At 42.6% G+C, this 17,222-nt stretch overlaps 3 protein-coding genes and 1 long non-coding RNA gene across 4 annotated transcripts in view; 3 read left to right on the top strand and 1 right to left on the bottom strand.

Moving 5' to 3' along the window:
• Positions 1-317: 317 nt before the first annotated feature.
• cmtm6 (CKLF-like MARVEL transmembrane domain containing 6) lies at positions 318-12,167 on the bottom strand. Its single transcript, XM_037073353.1, has 5 exons — positions 12,011-12,167; positions 10,907-11,027; positions 7,218-7,394; positions 2,940-3,038; positions 318-2,748 (listed from the first exon to the last, which is right to left on the bottom strand). The coding sequence occupies exons 2-5, from the start codon at positions 11,018-11,020 to the stop codon at positions 2,581-2,583; spliced, it is 558 nt and encodes a 185-aa protein (XP_036929248.1). The 5' UTR covers positions 11,021-11,027; positions 12,011-12,167; the 3' UTR covers positions 318-2,580.
• Positions 3,085-6,233, top strand: LOC119005590. Its single transcript, XM_037073350.1, has 3 exons — positions 3,085-4,345; positions 4,877-5,535; positions 5,713-6,233. The coding sequence occupies exons 1-2, from the start codon at positions 3,884-3,886 to the stop codon at positions 5,228-5,230; spliced, it is 816 nt and encodes a 271-aa protein (XP_036929245.1). The 5' UTR covers positions 3,085-3,883; the 3' UTR covers positions 5,231-5,535; positions 5,713-6,233.
• Positions 7,405-10,900, top strand: LOC119005593. Its single transcript, XR_005070545.1, has 3 exons — positions 7,405-7,583; positions 7,813-7,922; positions 10,733-10,900. It is a non-coding gene; the product is annotated as an uncharacterized LOC119005593 (long non-coding RNA).
• A 3,096-nt stretch (positions 12,168-15,263) lies between the features above and the next one.
• Positions 15,264-17,222, top strand: part of cpne4a (copine IVa) — a 50,939-nt gene continuing 48,980 nt past the window's right edge. The window contains exon 1 of the mRNA XM_037075458.1: positions 15,264-15,399. The gene's annotated coding sequence lies outside the window, so the exon portion shown is untranslated. The remainder of the gene's footprint in view (positions 15,400-17,222) is intronic.

The following is a 17,222-nucleotide window of genomic DNA, read 5'->3' as shown; positions in this document are numbered from 1 at the left end:
TCAATGATTAATCAATAACATATGCTATGATTGTAAAATGCAGGATATAAAATGTACATGTATGGCTAAAGTGGAATTACTGATAAAGGACTGAAGCTGACCCTGGAAACATTCTGATGGTTCTGTGGTTCTGTTCAGTTCAGTGAAACTCGTCCCAACAGGTTTATATTTGACAACTTGCACTTGAAGTTTTGGAATTTGGACACAATGAAAAAAACAGATAAAGTCGAAACATGTTCTCGTCACAATGATGTGAAAGAACAAATTCAGTTTCATCTTGAAACATCTGGAACAAATTAAAACACACACACACAAAGAACAGATGGCAGTTGGTTGTATTTGTTTTGAACTTGCAGTCCGCTTCATTTTCTGGGCATAAAAATTAAAAACATCTATAAAGATGTTTGAATGTGACCGAGACAGAAAGCCTGTGTGTGTGTGTGGGGTGACCGTTTGGACTTCTCAGGAGATCAACTGGAAATTACACCCAAAATATTAAAGGACTATTTCACCTCTTTTTAAAAAGACTCAAAATGAAGTGAAGCACAGGCAGGTCAGTGAGAGGGTTCTGGTTCTCTTTATGTTGGTGCTGTTGTTCTTAATATAGTAAATAACTCAATCAATGACCCCTTTATGATCCGATAGTTAAGATTTAGTTAGATATAATTTCTTCTTTCATGAGGGCAAAATCCTAAACTTTGAACAAATTCATATATTTGGGGTTGTAATTAAATCAACAATGCTCGTGTAAAGAATTCCTTTAAATATCTGAGATCAATAACCATGAAATCAGTTAAATCCAGACAGGATAATTAAAATGACTCATAATCTGAGAGTTTTTATATTTGACAAAACATAAAAGCAAAATTTCCATCATAAAGCAGTCAATTATAAAATACGAAGTGATTAAGGCGAGTGTTGAAATCAGCAGAATATAAAAGAGAGTTTGGTGAACAGATGGAAAAACAAACTGTCAGCGTGACGATCAGATGAACTGAACACAAAACCACTAAAATACAATTCACAAACATTGAGGAATATAAAACAATATGAAAACAAACATCTTTCAGAGACATGAAACAGTGGTGGAATAATAAAGTGAAGGTCCACAGGGAGGTCAGAGGTCACACGAGAGACACTGCCGGAACTTTGTCAGGTTGGACTGTCGGCCATGTTTATCCACCCGATCGCAGTCAACGAGGGGCGTTTGGCAAAGGCTCATGGGAAAGATTTGACCAAGTGTGTGTGCTGAATGTTTGGTGAAATTCAAATTCACCCAACGAAGACGACATCTCACTGGACGTGTGAGCTCAGCAGAAAGTCTGTGAGCTGACAGTTCTATTGATCTGTATTCTATTGATTACTGATCGTTTATTGTGACAACAAGCTGCACAGCTGGACGAGTCATAGCAGGACGAGTCACAGCAGGACGAGTCACAGCAGGACGAGTCACAGCTGGGCTAAACTGCTGTAATTCGAGCCAATCAGATTTTGAGGGTTGACGTGTCCTGCAGCAGTCGAGCAGCTCCATCTGCTGGAGACATCGTGACTCTCTGCAGAATCAGATAAAACTACATATCTATAATTAGAAACAATCTGAAATAAAATGGTTTATTTTGACCTCATCAACAAGAATCCGAATGACAAACAGTCAAACTTCATCATGTCTAATCAAAGACTCATTTCTCTGCTGCTGTTTGAGGCCAACTGTCACATCATTCAGCATAAACACACATTTTCTCTGTTGAGTGGAGTTTAATTTCACTTCAGCACAAACGTACACATTTTACTGTCATGAGGCGTCTGAAGGGTGAAATATAAACAGCACAGTGGCCTTCATCAGTGTGACTGCATCCACCTCATCTGATGGTCTCCTTTAAAAAAAGTTTTTGTGACCTGAGGAGGTAAATTGTGCAATATTTCACACAAAAAGTAACAAATAAGAGAAAATTCACATTATTTTGTGCCACAATAATGTTAATTTTCTTTCTCTAACCCCTCAGGTTTGTTCTGGAGCCCATGTGCTGTCTGGACCTCTTGGCTGGGAACCACTCAGTTATATAAAAACACATTTAGGCACTTAAACCTTTTAATTTTCACTCAACTTAGGGAATTCGTTTACACAATATTTGATTTGTATCATCAAAATAGACAAAATTGCTCCTTAAATTTCAGGATAATTGGGAAAAGAAAAAAATCAATAGACTGAACTCGTTAAAATCATTAAAAAAAAAAAAAAAAACACAGCAGAAGATTTAGTGGTTCTGTGGTTTTAGTGTCTCTGCTCTTCTTTCTACATTTATTGTTTCTTTAACTCAGAACCAGAACTCACCTGCTGGTCTCATAGTGTCACACAGACGGACGCTCTGCACTGTCACCCAGTCATTATACGAACATTGATTACATTGACAGTCGCAGCTCAGAGCGTCCTCAGTGGTGGAATAAAAACAGGATTTATACCTGATGTCAGATCAGCTGTCGCTCACTGAAGCTCCGCCTCCTGTCGTCACGTTAAAGGAATAGTGCGAAAAGTAATATCTGACCTCGGTAGAAAACGCACACAGGATCAAACACACAGACTTATTGAGCCGGCGGGTTGAGTTTCTCCTCCTCTGGTTGAGGCTGATCCACCACCGGGCCGCCGTTACTGGCCTCAGGCTTCCCGTCTTTCTTAAAGGGGAACCCACGCGTCTTCACAAACATGATGAGGTCGATGGTAAACAGCACCGTCGCAAAGAAACCAAACACCTGCAGGAGGAGAAGACGAGAACATGAACAATCTGAGAGGAAGTTAAGGGAGGTGACTTTAACCATCCATGAGGAAGAGGAGGGAGTGAGAGGGCAGGAAAGAAAAGGAGGAAGAGGAGGGAGTTAATGAAGAAGACGAGGATGTCTTAAAAAGACAGCAGTGTCAGTGGAGTTCGTCCATGTTTTCTCACCACAGCAATTTTCTCGTAAGCGGAGCCGCTGTGGTCTGAAGCAAAGACGATGGAGGCGATGAGGAACAACACAGCGATGACACTGGTGTACACAAAGTCCTGCAGAGGAGGAGAAGAAGAACTCAGGACGTTCTCTCATGTTTACTGTGTGGAAACACACCTGTCACACTCTAGCAGGAAAATTTGACATTTTAGAAAATATGCAAAAGTTGGACGATAAGATTCCACTCTTATAAAGCTACAGCTGACTGCTGATTAGCTTAGCTTAGTATAAAGACTGGGACGGGGGGGAACAGTTAGCCCGGCTCGGACCAGAGTTCAAAAAGGTCCATAACACTTTATATCTTGTTTGTTAAATATCCAGATTATATGTCCATAAAACAACATGTTGTGATTTTTACACTTTGGCTTCTTTTACATATTTTTCTCTTCAGAAAAGTATTTTCAACTCAATGGAAAAAACTATTTTGATTATTTGTATTGATGTTTAAAGTACTCAACAGTCAAAGTAAAGCCATGGTGTTAAAATATTACGCAGGTAAACATCAGAGTCACTCATATGAATAGTATATGTTTATAATACTACAAGTATCTGACAGTTGAATATAAAAAAGTACAAGTCAAAGTAAATGACACATATGTATTTGTATGTATACACTGTATACTATGGGTGGGCTGATGACTTATTGGTAGTTTTTTTTATCATTTATGTGTGTAGTCTGTACAGTAACTTGTAACTGAAGAGTTCGAATAAACTGGAAGTATTAAAACTAAAATCAAGTATCTCCAGCTTGTACTTGAGTAAATGTACTTCGTTACATTTCATCATCTGTTAACCAGCAGCTGTCTGCCTGCAGGGGGCAGCACTGCGCCGCACAACCTGCAGCCTGCCGGGAATTCATTCGTAGAAGAAGAAAAACGGCGCATGCTAGCTGCGTGCTAACATGCTAGTTCCGCTGCCGTGGCCACGAAAGCAACAGTCGACGGTAATTAACGGTTCGTTTGAACGTTTCCCGGCCGGGTTTTGTCCGCTCGTAGCGGTGACGATGCCGTGGAGGTGCTGTGTTCCCGGATGTAAAGGCTACGACGAGGCCAAGTCGATGGGGGTCGTGTTTCACGGGTTACCGACCAGGGACCCGCCGCGCTGCAGGACCTGGCTCCGAGCGATCCAGAACCCCAGACTGCACGAAAACATCCCGGTGTCCAAGTACAGCGGGGTGCGAGTGTGCAGCCTCCACTTCAGACCCGAAGACTACGAGGAGGACTTCAAGGCGAAGATACTCAACATCCCGCCCAAACCGATGCTGAAGAGCGGCGCGGTGCCGTCGGTGTTCCCCGGGAGACCGCACGGAGAGCCGGGCAGCACCGGGACATCTCCGCCCGCTCCGAAGAGAAGCAGAACACAGGTACAGCTCCACTGAGTGTGCTGTGTTCACTCTGGTTGTTTGGGTCGGTACCAACACATTAACCTGTTCATTTAATCACGACCAGCTCACTGAGTCACCGGGTGACGCAGACGTTCGTGACATCAGGAGCGGAGGGGCCCTCCATGTGACGTCATTATTATCGCCACTGACAGTTGCTCACTGTGATTAAAACGATCATTCACTCTGTTGTCATTCAGCACGTGCGGTAGTGTTCATATGTTGTCATCTGTGGTACCTGCGGGTTTCTGCCAGTGTTCTGAAAACAGATTTTTATGATGATGATGATTTAAAAAAAAAAACAAAAAAAACAAAACAAAAAGGTACAACAACTGAGAATTAGCCACCTGTCAGATTCAGCAGTTAGCTCAGCTGGCAGTGCAGCTAGTGGTTTGGACTCATTTGTTCAGACTTCACCTGGACCCTCCCACCTGTTGTTAGAGGAACCTGCAGATCAGAACACATGAAGAGGTTCCTGACCCGGGCCTGACTGTCTGCTTGTTTTGTTCACAGACGGCAGGCGGAGCAGCAGGAAGCTCCTCACAGTCGCCTCCAGCAGCAGCAGCGTCCGATGAAAGCTTCTGCATCGTGGTGTCGGTCGACCCGCTGGACGACAGCTTCCACTCTGAACCGGAGTTCACCTCCATAATCTCCGATGAGTCTGATGAAGACATGGACAAGGACTGTACGATTGTTTACAACCAGAACCTGATGGAGCTGTTCAGGATGTGTCAGACGTGCGGGCAGCCCATCGTGGAGAAGGAGGTCCTCCACTCAGGCGCACAGATGAGGGTGAAGTGGAGCTGTGATGGAGGACACTCTGGTACCTGGAAGTCTTCACCTCACCTGAGAGACGTGCGTCCATGAAACTCACCTGCTGCTTCTTTTCACTGGACTGACATTTATACAAACGTATTGAAACACTGAGGTGCAGACGCTGCTGTCACCTGCTCCCAAACGGTCCGGACTGGTGCAGGTCCGTGGTGTCCTTGTTCCAACACTTTGTGGAGACTCGGGTCACTGACGCTGGGGACGGTTGTGATGCTGTGAATCCGCTTCATAAGAGGACTCCTGAGCTGGACTCACAGCTGATGTGGTCCCAACACACAGCAGCCCGTCAAGAACAACCTTCCTGACATGAAACACCAGTTCAACACCTGGCACACACTGAGGTCAGTATACTGGGTCGCCCCTAAATTCATCTGTAAATTGATTTCACATCATGTTTCATCAAACTTGCAAAGTGTGTTTTCATGATGCGTCAGATTATTAAATATGCTGCACAGGAAAAGTTTCAAATATTGATTTATGATGATGATCCACAGTCTGTCCTTGTGTTCTCTTTGTAGGTGAACCGGTTTCAAAAGATCCAACAAGTGTGAGGACGGACACAAACCACATTGTTACCAGTCTGAGCCTCGCTGGTCCAGCAGAACCACGGCACACAGCAGAACCACGGCAGAACCACGGCACATGGACAGTTTGGACTGCTGTGAATGTCACAGACTCTTCAACGCATGTTTGAAGAATACTTTTCTACTTTAACAAAGTATTTTTGTAAAACACATTGTGGTGAAAAACTGAATGTGTCGTGTTACTGAACCACGAACAGTTCGTCCCGTACGAAACATCATGAATGTTGTTTGTCGACATCGTCTCTCAGTACTCAACATGTAAGTGATCTGAAAATCATGAATCATAATTAAAAAGCATTTGAAGTGAGCAGAATGGAAACAGCAAAACTCAAAATCTTCTTCTAAGTTTGTTCACTCGCTTCAGGTGGTTTTTGTCTTGAATCAGATTAAAGTGTAAAATGTTTGACAGAAACAGATTTGCTGAATAAACTGATGTAGTGAACGTTGAGCTCACATCACTTGTTTTCTCTGTCGTCTCTGGACAACATGCCACCTGGTTGGTGTTATCTGACATGCAAGAACAGTTTAAACCCTACTGAGTCATTCCCGTCTGTAGTTTGTCTGTGAGGGCTGATCTGCTCCATCTGACCAAGTCACGATCAGCTGAGTTCATTCACTCAGAACAGTTTGTGGAAAATTTCTCTTGAAATTTGCTGCCCACTTTATGGAAACATGGCTACTGTTCCCACAGACGGATATTAATATTAAATATCTATAACTAATATCTATTAATCTGTTGATTATTGTTTGGTCTCTAAAATGTCGATCAGTATTTTGTCCTCCACCCAAACATCGTCAGTTCATTCTCACAGAGGAGGAAAGAAACCAGATTTAACAAGCTGACATCAGAATGAAGACTGTTCTCTTAAAACTATTCAAACTGATTAATAAATAATTATTGGTGATTAACTTCTTTCTCATCTGAATTCGAAGTGGATCTATAGACATTTATTCTGGAGGGCCATCAGAGATGACAACGTCCTCAGGAAGTGATGTCACACTGAATAATAATCTGTAAACCTCTGAAACTGAAACATAATCACCTCCATTAGAGCTGAAACATGTTAATTAGTGTCTTTAAAGCTGCTGGTTGGTGGTTATGGTGATCTTTGGAATTCTGTTAATCGTCAGAAAGCTGAACGGAGTCTGTTTATGATTCTTATTTCAGTAAATCATAAATATTCTGGTCTCAGCTTCTGAAAGGAGATTTACAGTTTTACAGACGTCAGTGTGAACGATTGATCAAGAATCATGTAGCAGATTAATGGATGATGAAAATAACCATCTGTTGCTGGACGGGCATGTTAGCTGTTTCTTCCTGTTTTCAGTCTTTATGCTAAGCTAAGCTAAGCTAAGCAGCTGTAGCTGTATGTTGAGCCCACAGACATGCTAGCTCGAGCATGTGACCCTCAGAGAAGAAGACTCAGGTGAGCTCTTACCAGGCAGGGCCAGCAGGTGATGCCCACCCGGGTGTGCAGGACGGTGGAGAGGAGGATGAGGAGCAGCAGGGTGAAGAGGAAGGCCGTGCAGCTGACGAACTCAAAGAAGTAGAGAGAGGAGCAGCTGACACAGGTGCTGACCACCTCCTCCAGGACGAAGGCCACGAAGGAGAAGAGCTGACGGAGAGACAGACATCAGATGATCAGCGTGTTGCAGTCCAACGGGTCAGGACTCGTTCTTAATAATCACTGAGAACATCCAGGAAACATCCAGACAGCCAACTGATCACAGAGGACATGTACACCTGTTCAACTCAGCATGTGACCAAGACCGTCCATATATGGACTTAACCTGACTCAGCACAGGTGAGTCCCAACATACATTATTATTTATAATATACAACATGTGTCCAGTGGCTGAATGTTGAGGACGTCTAACACAAATTCCAAGAGAGGAAGTCAAAGTAAGAGTAATGTAAAAATGAACCCTGTGCAGACTGTGTGTGTGTGTGTGTGTGTGTGTGTGTGTGTGTGTGTGTGTGTGTGTGTGTGTGTGTGTGTGTGTGTGTGTGTGTGTGTGTGTGTGTGGTCTCAGTGGGAGCTGCTGACTCAGGGACTGTTGTGGGCGTGTCTGGACTGCACTGAGCTGAGTCAACAGGAAGAGGAAGGAGCAGACGGACCACCCCCACCCTGGAACATTTAATGGTACGATCCAACAGTGAGCACAGCAGCGGTCTGGACTTCCAGTTATTAAAAGTTATAAAGGCTGAAAAACTGATATTTTAACAAAACTCTGCAGTCACAGTGTCTGATCCCAGGTGTAGTAAAGTAATGTAACTACTCACAGAGTAACTGCAACTGAAGGCTGGACGTCTTCACTTTGACTTCAGGCTGACACATCTACACCCTCTGCTGTTCTGCACAGTGTAACTAAGAACAGGTACCTCTAACTTCTCTCTACATCTCAGAGGAAATCTTAGTCCGTTTACTCCACGTCCGACAGGTTCAATTACAAGTTACTTAACTGTGTCAAAGTAGCAACAGCCACCCTTAAACATCATCTCAATATCGACATATTAAGTCAAAAATATCATGATTTGATTTGTGGAGATGTCTAATTATCCAGATAAATATGTTGTGAATGCTGTTGTGATGTCACATCTCAGCCCTGTGATAAAGTGTTCAGTGTTGTTGTGGTGGTTGAGTGACGCTGCAGGACTTCTGCTTCCTGTCTCAGACTGAAGCACGACGGATCAGACTGGAGCTGAAAGCTGAAGAGCTGCAGAGATCTGATGCTTCATCGCCTTGTCACGTTCAGACGAGTGCAGCGTTAAACACACGAGAAACAGACATGTAGTTTGGTGTTTTCTCCGTCTGTTCCATGGTGAAGCTCCAGACAGTGTCCGTCTCTGCTCTGGATTTTACTGTCGGAATATTGTGTTTAAAACTGAACGTCAGCTTGTAAAAAAAGTCTTTGTTTCCTTCAGACGGAGACAAACCCTGAACCACAGAGCTAAAATAAGATCAGCCGACGGCACGCTGCTCTTATAAACACTGGAGCTGCAGAGCAACCGGCTGAAAACATTTAAGATCCATTCCTCCTCTGAAGAACACAAAGCTGCACACACTGTCCAACACCTTCAGCAGGCGAGTGTTGAATGTCTCAACACCTGACCGACCAACATGGACTCAACATGTTGGTGTTAATGTGAAACTCCTGAGTCACACAGCTGGTCCGGTCCAAAACAACACAAGAGGAAAGAGCACCAGATCATTTCAAGAGAAGAGGCCGAGAGATGAGGACGAGGACCGATCCACACTGAGGACTTTATAATGTTCAGTCTTAGTTGGAGGAATCATTGGGATTCATCATCCACAGAGCAGGAACATTAACGAGAACTGTCAATGACATTTCCAACTCTGATCCAGAGACCTTCAGACGTAACGCCCACACACCAGAGGCCTCAGCAGGACGTTTCAGAGTCGTCCAGCACGTCCTCTTTCTGTCCGACATGGACAGAGAGAGGGACAGAGAGCGGCCTGCAGGCCGGATGCAGCTCGTCCTGACGACTGTTAACTGTTGCAACAGCCGAGTGTCAGCTGGTCTGAGATCTGCCAACGAAGCTCTGCAGCACTTTCACTTCCCAAAGTGCAGCTTCCTGAAGAGCTGCTGCAGTCACACAGGGGTCACGCACACACACGCATGCACACACACACGCATGCACACACACACACGCATGCACACACACACACGCATGCACACACACACACACGCATGCACACGCATGCACACACACACGCATGCACACACACACACGCATGCACACACACACACGCATGCACACACACACACACGCACACACACACACGCATGCACACACGCACACGCATGCACACACACACACACACACACACACACCTCTGTATAAACTGATGAGGTTTAATTTGTGTTTCATTTAAAGAAACACAGTGAAACAATAAATGGAGTGATTCTTTGTTTCCTCATGTTTGTGTGATAAACGTCTTCACTTGGATCAATGAGCTGCAGGCAGGAAGTCACACAGAGACGGACATGATGATGTTTGAGGCTCAGATTTATCAACAATATTCAGTTTATTATTAATAATAATAATAATAATAATAATAATAATAATAATAATAATAATAATAATAATAATAATAATAATAATAATATTTTGTGACATCTGGATTTATTTTGATCAGAAGACAGTAGAGACACGTCGTCCTGCACTGAGACTTCATCTTGTCATGATCACCTCTCAGTTTGTGTTTGTTAAACTTCTGCAGAAAATACAAATGACATTTTGTTTCGCTGTGTTTTTCTGCAGCACTGAGAAACAGAAGTGTTTGGGCTGGTCTGAGATCAGTTCTTCTGCAGCCTCTCAGCTGGTTTACTGCTTTAACAAAGTTTCCTGGGGAACATTTAGTGGAATATGAAATCTGTCTCTGACGTTTCCCCTCTGGTTACTCACAACAGCGCTCTGTTAACAGACCACAAACAGTGAGCTGTGGTTTCCTCCTGTTAGCAGCTCTGAGGCCGGTCCCACTGCTCTCAGATCAGTCGGCTTGTATTTGGTGTATAAACCAGGTTCAGGTTGTTCTCAGGTTCACACTAATTTTTCCTCTTTTTCATGTTTCTGAGAGCATCAACCTGCAGATGAGTGTACCACACCCATCATCATCATCATCATCATCACTTATACTCAGTTATCTTAACTGAAACTGTGCAGACTACGATCAGATTGCAGTGTTTTCCACAGATTAGACTTTGATGCATCTGTTTTTTGCAGTGTTGTAAAGAAGAAGTCTCACTTGAGTAAAAATAAAGATGCTGTTATAATATTACTTTGGTAAAAATGAAGGTCAACTGTACGATTACTGCTCCAGTAATAGTCTTAAAGTATCTGATATTAAATGTGCTTCAGTATCAGATCTACAAGTAAATGATACATTTATTAAAATGTTTGACTTTCAGCATGTTTGTGATATTCTAGCTCTGACGCAGAAACCTGCTGGTGACATCACAGTGACGCCGTCCACCATTACTACAGTCAGCGTGTCTTCATGATGAGCTCAGACTCTCACTCGTTACCTGTGAGTGTACGAAACAACCGAGCGATGTCGTGTTGATGCAGCGGTCTGAAACAGTTCAGGACGTTTGAACTCACCACTTCAACCACTTTGATCCCAAAGCGGATTTTATCCAGATTCTCTGATGGCACCATGAACCAGGAGGCTTTTGGGTTCGGCGCCGTCGTTGGGGAGTAAACTTGACTCGCCATGATGAAGCTGCAGAGAGACACCAGAGATCCAGAATCACACTGACAGCTCACAGTGACACTGAAGAGACCAGCAGCAGCTACAGCTGGAGACCTGATCAGCCTCAGGAGCGCAATTAGAACATTATTGTGAAACATTGCAAATATATGCAAAAATCTTTGATGATGAGTAATGCAATAATATAGTCTCCATCTGTAATCTTATTTGGACCCTTTCTCACTTTTACACTATTTATTGACATGACAGCAGCAGCAGTACATGAACACTGCTGTAACATCGTGCAGCACACCGACGCTGTGAGTGTTTGTTAGTGGCTGTGTGACATTTAGACTCAGAGTGAAAGTGAAACAGACAGGCAGGTGAGTCCAGGTGAGTGAATTCAAACACTGATCAGAGACATTTATACTGTTAAATAAACTGACTTACATCCTGTGGACCTTCTGTCACCAGATGGTCTCTGACACTCCCCTTTGTCATCTCTTGATATTTCGAAACACCGGACTTCATTTAAAAGTTTAGTTATTTAATAATTACGAGCTCACAGACGGATTCAGAACCACCGCTGAACGTGACTGGAAGCCTTTCCGTAAACAGATGTGTGTTCTAGTGGATCCGGCATATGCTTTATCTAACATGCCGCAGTTTATTATAGTAATATCTCATCTTTTATAAGTCACTCAAAACACTTTCTGTTGTACATTTTGCTGGAAAATCTTCAAGGTAATTACGACGAGAACAACTGTGACAGATGTTTAGCTAACCCTCACCCTCTGTATAAAACATACACAGGCCGTGTTTCCTTTACAGAAACATCTCTCTCTAAATTGACTGGATTTTGAATGTAGTCTGGTGTGGTGTGTTTCCTCCGCAGGAAGGAGCAGACAGACGTGTCGGCTGTTCGGCCTAAAAGCTGCTGAACTTTCCCGCTGAAACAGGAAGTTAGTCCGCAGGTAAAAGATAATAAAAGGTGGATGTTTCAGGAACAAACTCACCGCTCAGGTTTCTTCCAGGTCGAAGAAAAGTAAAGTTTCCAGATGTGAAGTTAAGCTTCTACTTGTCTTTTTGTTTCTCCGCTGCTGCGCTGACTTCAGACCAACTTCCGCGTTTACGCTGTCGTTTTATTCTGTCAAGCCAGCCGGAAGGATCGCAGCTTCCGGCTCAAACCTTCAAATTAAAATAAAGAGTTTCATATACGCAGAAAGAAGCGAGCTTTGCTTTCCTTAAAGAGATAGATAGATAGATAGATAGATAGATAGATAGATAGATAGATAGATAGATAGATAGATAGATAGATAGATAGATAGATACTGAGTTATAAAAGGTAACAGTCTGAGTGGAACTAAATACAATATTAAACATTTATATTCAGTTTTTTTCAGCAGATAAATATTTTACATTAACAGTGAAATATTTCACACAATGTAATCGTGTAAAATTAATCGTTTAAGCGGTCGCATTTTCCTCAAAACTCACTGGACCTCCCCTCTTAATGTTCCACACTTGGTACAGTCCAGCAGGTACATTACTGAAGAACAAGTCCTTTTACCTGAAGATGAAATAGCATTAACAGGAAATTCTCCGCGAGTTAAGTAAAAGTACTCCAGAGCTGTATTTAAGTACAGTATCTGAGTGAATGTACTTCTTTACTTCCTGCCACTGGTTATGATAAAGTTGTTCCTGAACACAATTTAATTTATTCAAAATATATGTTGTCATATGTTTTTGTGTGTCTAAATTTGGACAGTTCAGTGACGTCAGGACGTTCCTATTATTTATGTGTCTATGTGTCAAAGTGAAGATTTCCTTTCCTCCGCGCATGGCTGGTTTAGTGTTTGCTTTTATTGTGAAATATGACATTATTTCCGTTGTATTTTATTTTGGTGGGCTTGACTGAGCCGCCGCGCTCATATGGCTGAAAACACACATGTTGCGTTTTAGACCGTTTGGAAAATTAGACACCTGGACACAAGAAGCAGGTGCGTTCAGGTGCCCTCAGTAAACGTGAAGCCCGTTGATTTAAACCTAAACACATGTTGAAAATATTTATTCAAGTGTGTTACTTACTTCTTGCTTGGTAACTTACTGCTACAACTTGTATTGCTACTAAAACTACACCTATGTCTCCAGCGGTGTAAAACCACAGAGTAGAAATCCTGTTACAAGTTAAAGTCCTTCATTTCATTTTTACTTTAGTAAAACTACTCATTCAGATAAGTGAAGGTGGAGCTCCATTTACTTCTGGGCAGTTTAATTGATAATAATACATATTTATTGCAGTGTTGTAAGGATTACTCACTTGAGTAAAATTAAAAATGTGTTAAAATAATCAACTGCACAAAGTCTTAAAGGATCCAATGTGAAAATGAACTTATGTATCTGATGTACAACATGTACTTTACATTATTATCATATTATATTTAACAGTTATTGATTATCACAATCAGTGCTTTTAATGTTTAATTTCTATAAATGATTTGTCACGTTTAAATGTTATCAGGACCTTCAGTTATCTTCCTTTCTTAGTGTGTTTTCTATGTTAGCAGCAGCTCAATCTGATCAATCGATCTGATCTGAGCTCAATCTGATCATGAGTTTGAAAACTGATAACTTTCAGTGAAAAATAACATAAATAAATAATGAACATGAACGTGAACGTCACTTCCGCGAGATTTATAACCAGACCCGCCCTCCTCTGCATCTGATTGGTTCCCAAGTTCTGAAAGCAGCCTGACAGTGAACAGCTAACGATCATGCTAACAATAACAAGAATAATACATATGTTTTTGTTCTTACAGAAATTGTATGAACAGTGACAGCAGGCAGTCTCTGTTGGATTTATGTTTTATTTAGGTTGGTAGGTGAAGTCTGTGTCAGGTTGGACAGTGAAGTTAGTTTCAGGTTGGCATCAGTAACTGACTGTAGACTGAAGATGATTCAGCCAGGAACTTATTATTGAAATTTCCGGATACAAAATGACGACACATTAGTATCATATAAAATCTATTCTGATGCTGATGTGTAATTAATTCATGGTCGTTAGCGTCCAGGTCATGTGACCCACTGACTCACAGTGTGAGCGTCTTCCTGTCCTGGCTGAATGAGACAAACATCTTTTTATTGGATTCTAGTCGTTGTCACATTTCATGATTATATTTTTGTCGAGGTCACGAGACAGAAACAGATTTCTCTGCTCAGCTCAGACAGTAAAGAATATAAAATTCAACAGCTTATTTTCCAGGAACCAGCAAACCTTCAGCTCTTAATGCGTAATAGGAATAAACGATGGTGTCTTTATTTATTTTAGTTCTGTTAGAGACATTGTTTGGTTTATGTGTGTATTTGTGTTTATTTCCTGTGTAATACCTGGATGCCACAGTAGGTGGCGCTCTGTACTGTGGGTTGCTCTGTTGTTAAATAGAGCAGCAGGTGATTATTCAGCAGGTGTGCTGCTGGCTGTGGGAGCTGTGGACAGTTTTTGACCGTCGTCATCTTATTATTGTTGTGGCAAACGTGAGCTCTTTGCTTGAGTTTGCACTCAGAGTGACAGAGTGAATCTAAGTGTGTGCACAATTCAGCTGAGGTCGCTTATTTGTTCAGAGTGCAAAGCCACAAATAAATGTTTGGTGACTGCATACGACGCTCACATGTTTCATTCATTCACTGGACTCAGAAGACGACATGCCAACTACTACAAGTACCAGCAGCAGAACTACAGCAGCTCAGTGGCTTAGCTTGCGTTTGTTGTTTTATTTTGATGAGAACATGTCAGAGAACGATGGGATGAGATGTAGTAAGGAAACAAACAGCGTCTGACATCACTTCCTTTATGGCCCCTGTTCCTCTCTAATGAGTTTCATACATCACTTATGTAACACATGTGTAATATATTGATAATATATTGGTAATAGATTGAGAGTCATTGTTTCCCAGCAGGGTTGCAGTGAAGCTTGTGGACACTAATGATGATTCTTTTCTTAAATACTCAGATATTTGAACAGAGTTTGGTGCAGAAGCAGTAATTCTCCTCATGTCTCCGTCTCTCCTGCTCTCAGCCCTGTCTGTACTGCCTGTGACTGGCCAGCAGGAGGCGCTGCAGCCTGCTCTTCTCTCCTCCTCCTCCTCCTCCTCCTCCTCCTCCTCTCTGGTGTGTGTGTGTGTGTGTGTGTGTGTGAGGTTTCCCCCACCATAAAGCAGCGAGAGGCGGCTGGAGGCTGTAAAGGCTCTCCAGCAGCCCGAGGAGGAGGAGGAGGAGGAGGAGGAGGAGGAGGAGGAGGAGAGGATGCAGTGTGGAGCTGATCTCAGTTCAGTCCGTCTGAGCTGAAAGTGGAAACTTTCTGATGCTTCTCTCACTCTGAGCTGATCTTCATGCACCTGTGACGAGGTAAGAAAGTCTCCTCTGCTTTCTGAGGATTTTAGGACATTTCATCATGTTTCTCTTCCCGCCTTATTTCCACTGTAACGTTTGTGTGTGTGGATTCATGACTGCTGCTCATATTTAATGTTTTCTTACAGTGTCGATATTTTCTTATAAAATACTTGAAATGTGTGTTTGCTGTTTTCTTCTGCTATATTTTATAAATGGTACATATTAAGCCGAACATGTTGCTGCTCTCTGGATGATGATCTGAGTCGGTTTTATACAAACTGTGATGATTCAGTTTGCAGTTTGTTCTGCTGAAGAGACGACAGAACGGACGCTTTGACCAGATTTCACTGATTTATGGATTTCTTTTATAAAACTGAGGATGTGAGAAAAATTTAGAAAAGTGATTTAAATGTATTTAATCAATGTTCTGACATGAGGATGTAGAGGCTCAACTGAAATGATTCATGTGTCAGTATGTATCAAACAGTCAGTCAGTCCTCCTGCAGCACTGTTTCACTGAGATTATCATATTAAGACATTGTCTGTAAATAAGTAATAAGATCAGCAGAGTGGATTATACTGATCCGATGCATCATTAAGTAACACTTTGCAGATGTAAGTCGACTGGATCGATTTGCTCTGGATGTGGAACATGTTGACTGCTGACTGGATGTTTCTCACAGCGTCACTTTGTTCTGGTGGTTTCTGTGTTTTTCTGCGTGTGTGATGTTAAAACTGTTGTGAGCTACAGAAACAGGTTTTTATCTTCACCTGAGTGTTTCCTGCTCCTGCAGCTGCTCCCTGCGACCCTCCACATCTCACATATTCTACATCTGTGTGTCTCCTGCTGTCACCTCCTCCTGCGATGTGATTAGTAATACGCTGACGTCAAAGATCAATATCTTCATTAAAACATGTTGATCTGACTGTTAAAGGTTGGAGCTCTGGACTCTGTGGCTGTCTGACGGTTTGTGGCTGTGACGTCACAGTCAGTGACATCAGACTCTATTACCCACAATGCATTTCTTACGTAACTCTCATTGTTTCGAGCTCCACTGATTTACTGAAGTTATCAGCTGATGTTGAAGTATACACAATTGTTACAGCCTCTGATACTAGAAAAGAATCAGAGCATCTGTTTGACAAATATAAGAGTGTGTCATTCAGAAGTGTGTGTGTGTGTGCGTGTGTGTGTGTGTGTGTGTGTGTGTGTGTGTGTGTGCGTGTGTGTGGTGCTGGTCTAGCCGTTTTAGTATTAAAGTTCTGGTGTTTGGAGTGTAAAGTGTGTGACAGTGGGACTTCAGAGCAGGAGGAACAGACCGTGTTGTTCTGAGCTGAGGTCTGATCTCAGAGCTGCTGAGCTGTGAGGTGACGTGATGAAGAACAGAGATAAACAGCTCGGGCAGCAGACAGAACGTCGGTCTGTACAGGTGAGATAAACCTGCAGGTGACCGTCCATGTGCCTCGTTTTAAAGCGCTCACATTTATTCCTTCTGCTGGTTTCAGTTTATTTCTGTAAAAATCGACTCGACCAGGCTGAAACTCAGCGCAGAGAGAAGAAACATCACTGTCAGAGTTCTGATCCATATCTGAACACAGCTCTGTCTGTGTGTCAGCGGTTCTGTCAGGATTCATCTCCAGGTTATCTGTCGGGATCAGAACATGTTTCCTGCTCCAGGTCTGCAGCACATGTTCAATGTGAGGAGGTTAAAGGTCTGCAGGTGGATTTTGGGGGAAATAAGAAAAGGAAGGAGATCCGAGTCACTTCGTTACAACAAGATACGTTTCAGGTTCTGAGATGTGACGGCAGTCTGACCCGGTCACATGTGCTGTGTGCT

Source organism: Acanthopagrus latus, chromosome 17, assembly GCF_904848185.1.
Source record: "Acanthopagrus latus isolate v.2019 chromosome 17, fAcaLat1.1, whole genome shotgun sequence".
NCBI classification, from domain to species: domain Eukaryota; kingdom Metazoa; phylum Chordata; class Actinopteri; order Spariformes; family Sparidae; genus Acanthopagrus; species Acanthopagrus latus.
This window is presented reverse-complemented; position numbering and strand designations above follow the sequence as displayed.

Excerpts from the sequence above, each read along its gene's own strand:
- cmtm6 (XM_037073353.1), bottom strand. The coding sequence starts at position 11,020 with ATGGCGAGTCAAGTTTACTCCCCAACGACGGCGCCGAACCCAAAAGCC. Across the intron at positions 7,395-10,906 it reads GGATCAAAGTGGTTGAAGTG|CTCTTCTCCTTCGTGGCCTT; the intron begins GTGAGTTCAAAC and ends TCTCTCCGTCAG. Across the intron at positions 2,749-2,939 it reads CTTACGAGAAAATTGCTGTG|GTGTTTGGTTTCTTTGCGAC; the intron begins GTGAGAAAACAT and ends CTCCTCCTGCAG.
- LOC119005590 (XM_037073350.1), top strand. The coding sequence starts at position 3,884 with ATGCTAGTTCCGCTGCCGTGGCCACGAAAGCAACAGTCGACGGTAATT. Across the intron at positions 4,346-4,876 it reads CGAAGAGAAGCAGAACACAG|ACGGCAGGCGGAGCAGCAGG; the intron begins GTACAGCTCCAC and ends TTTTGTTCACAG.